Here is a 2,351-nt window from a genome sequence, read left to right as displayed (position 1 = left end):
CCCCACCCTCCCAAAAAACCCTAATTGTCTGTCAGGTTTACAATGATGTGGAAACTACCAATGAAACAAGTGGGTGATTAAAAAAAGTATTTTAATTCCCATATGACTGTAGTTCAAACTTATCTCAGCTTCAATCACCAAAAACAATGTCTTAACATTTTGTTACTGTTCTACTGATGTAAAGGACAACAGTAAAGCTTATCTCTTTAAATACATACCAACTTTGATCAGATGGAGCACCATTAAGATTCTGTCCGTCAAAGCACAGTTCAAAGTTATCCACACAACTAGCATAATTTAGTTACCTGATATAAAATAGGAAAAAAGTATACCCATTTTAAAATTAAACAAAGCTGAAAAATATGGTGACCCTCAACTGTTTTTTTTTTTACAGTACTGTCACACTGGCCTAGCTATGTGTTGTGATAAATGCTCTGCATATTTACTCATTGTAACATAATGATCACCTGAACTCATTTGCCTTAGGCTAGACAACACAGAGGAGTTTAAGATGAAGGTGTAATGCCCTCCCCTCCCTATGAAAGAGGCCTGAAATCACTGGTACAATATCATGAGCTTATGAAAAAAATCCACACAGCTACAAAAATTCAAGTTTCAATGCCTCCTAGAAAACTTGAAATAGAGTGTAGGGAGCACATCATCCTGAAAAGGAAACGACTCAAAGAAGATTATTTTGCTTTGGACTTTCTGTTTTTCTTTAAAAAAAAAATTTCCAGCAAATTAAGTCAACAAGTTAAATGTAATTGGTTTATATTAAACACTAGCAACAATGCATTAAGTACAAAAGAATAAAAAAGAGTGTGTTCATTTTAATGACGAACAATGGGCATAACAGCCTAGTGTCCAATTCACATTACATAAACTAGCCAAAAACTGGACAAGTAAGAAATTACCAACCAAAAAGTTGTTTAATACGACACTTTCTCCATTCCTTGTATTTTTTTTTTGTGGGACTGAGGTATACACCAGGGAAGTCAAAAAGGTCAAGAGGAGGGAGGAAACATTACATCAGATACCTTTTAGCATGACTATCTCTTCTCACTAAGTGGCAGAAGAATTACCCATGCTCTGATCAGTCTATACTTCATTATTGGTCATTTCTTCTGCAAGATCATTTTGGAACTCATGAATCAATAACAACCTTCTTGAAAATTCGAAGTTGTGAAGAAACAGACACTAAATTAATGCCATTATTAACTTCTCCAGTGCTTATCATCTTATACCACCTGCCAGCATAGAGCCAAAAATTTTAAAACCAAATTTCAATACAGTGTTGGCATTATCTGTGATGCATATTTAAATTATTGGCTTTCACCTATCAGAGTACGGAAGAGGTAAGGTTTGTCTGGCAAAGACATGCTTGTGGAAACAAGAGCCACTAGCCCAGATTAGCTTCACTGGTTCACTGACAAGGTACGAGTGGATTTGGGAAAGCTCTCTTTATATTTCCATACCAGGTTGCAATTTTCTTCATTCATGTTACAATATACATGAATGTGTAACATAAGTACATTTACTACTATGTCTGAATAGGACCCAAGTAGCTATATCCTATAAATAATAAAAAATACATTTTTCTTTTGATAACTGACTGTAGATGTGAGGAGACTGTATAATTCAACCAAATGGTTGTATGCTGTACAGTCCTGTGCAAATATCATAAAAAAATTAATAATCCTTTTTTGCTATAAGGCTTTGACCCTACATTTTTCACAGCAACGTAACTATCATCCAGCCTGTACCATATTTCGCAAGCCTTCCGTCCAAAAATTCAAATAGTCAATCCATATAGTGTCCATTTGTGGCATCCTGAAGTCATATGCTCTGTCAGTCATCTAAAGGCATACAAACTTCCCCAGATTCATCCCATCGAGACTGGTCGTTCTGTTCTTCTACATCATCACCAAGCTCGTCACCTTCTCCCACTTCATTTTCCTCATATTCTTCATCCCTAGGGAAATCTGTGTCCTGCACCTGGTCGGCTCCCTCTTGCCCTCCAGGTTGAGATTTATCTGCACAGTCTACACAAACTCCGTAACGACGTGATCCATGTCTTATTCCAACGCTGGCTGCTAGCATGAAAATCTTCTTACACACCATACACTTATACTTTTTATCCTTTTTATGCACCTATGGAAGAAAAATATTAACAACTGAAAATATGCATATCAGGTTGCACATGGATATAGTACTAGAAAACTATTAAGAAAAGCAATTACTAACACAAAAAAAAATGTTTAACTCTTCTGAAAAATATCCCAACACTGTTCAGAGAAAGAGAAGTACTACAAAGATATCTGTTTTGACTATATGAGCTATTGTCCACAATC

At 35.8% G+C, this 2,351-nt stretch overlaps 1 protein-coding gene across 1 annotated transcript in view; it reads right to left on the bottom strand.

Moving 5' to 3' along the window:
* Window positions 1-924: 924 nt before the first annotated feature.
* The window catches only part of ZBTB10 (zinc finger and BTB domain containing 10), a gene marked incomplete at its 5' end in the record, with an annotated part of 24,924 nt that continues 23,497 nt past the window's right edge, over window positions 925-2,351 (bottom strand). The window contains one exon of the mRNA XM_010084219.1: window positions 925-2,151. Coding sequence (XP_010082521.1) covers window positions 1,849-2,151 — 303 coding nt within the window. The remainder of the gene's footprint in view (window positions 2,152-2,351) is intronic.

The sequence above is a fragment of the Pterocles gutturalis genome, unplaced genomic scaffold (assembly GCF_000699245.1).
Source record: "Pterocles gutturalis isolate BGI_N339 unplaced genomic scaffold, ASM69924v1 scaffold34805, whole genome shotgun sequence".
NCBI lineage: Eukaryota > Metazoa > Chordata > Aves > Pterocliformes > Pteroclidae > Pterocles > Pterocles gutturalis.
The sequence above is the reverse complement of the archived record's forward strand: the minus strand, read 5'-3'. Positions and strand labels throughout refer to the sequence as shown.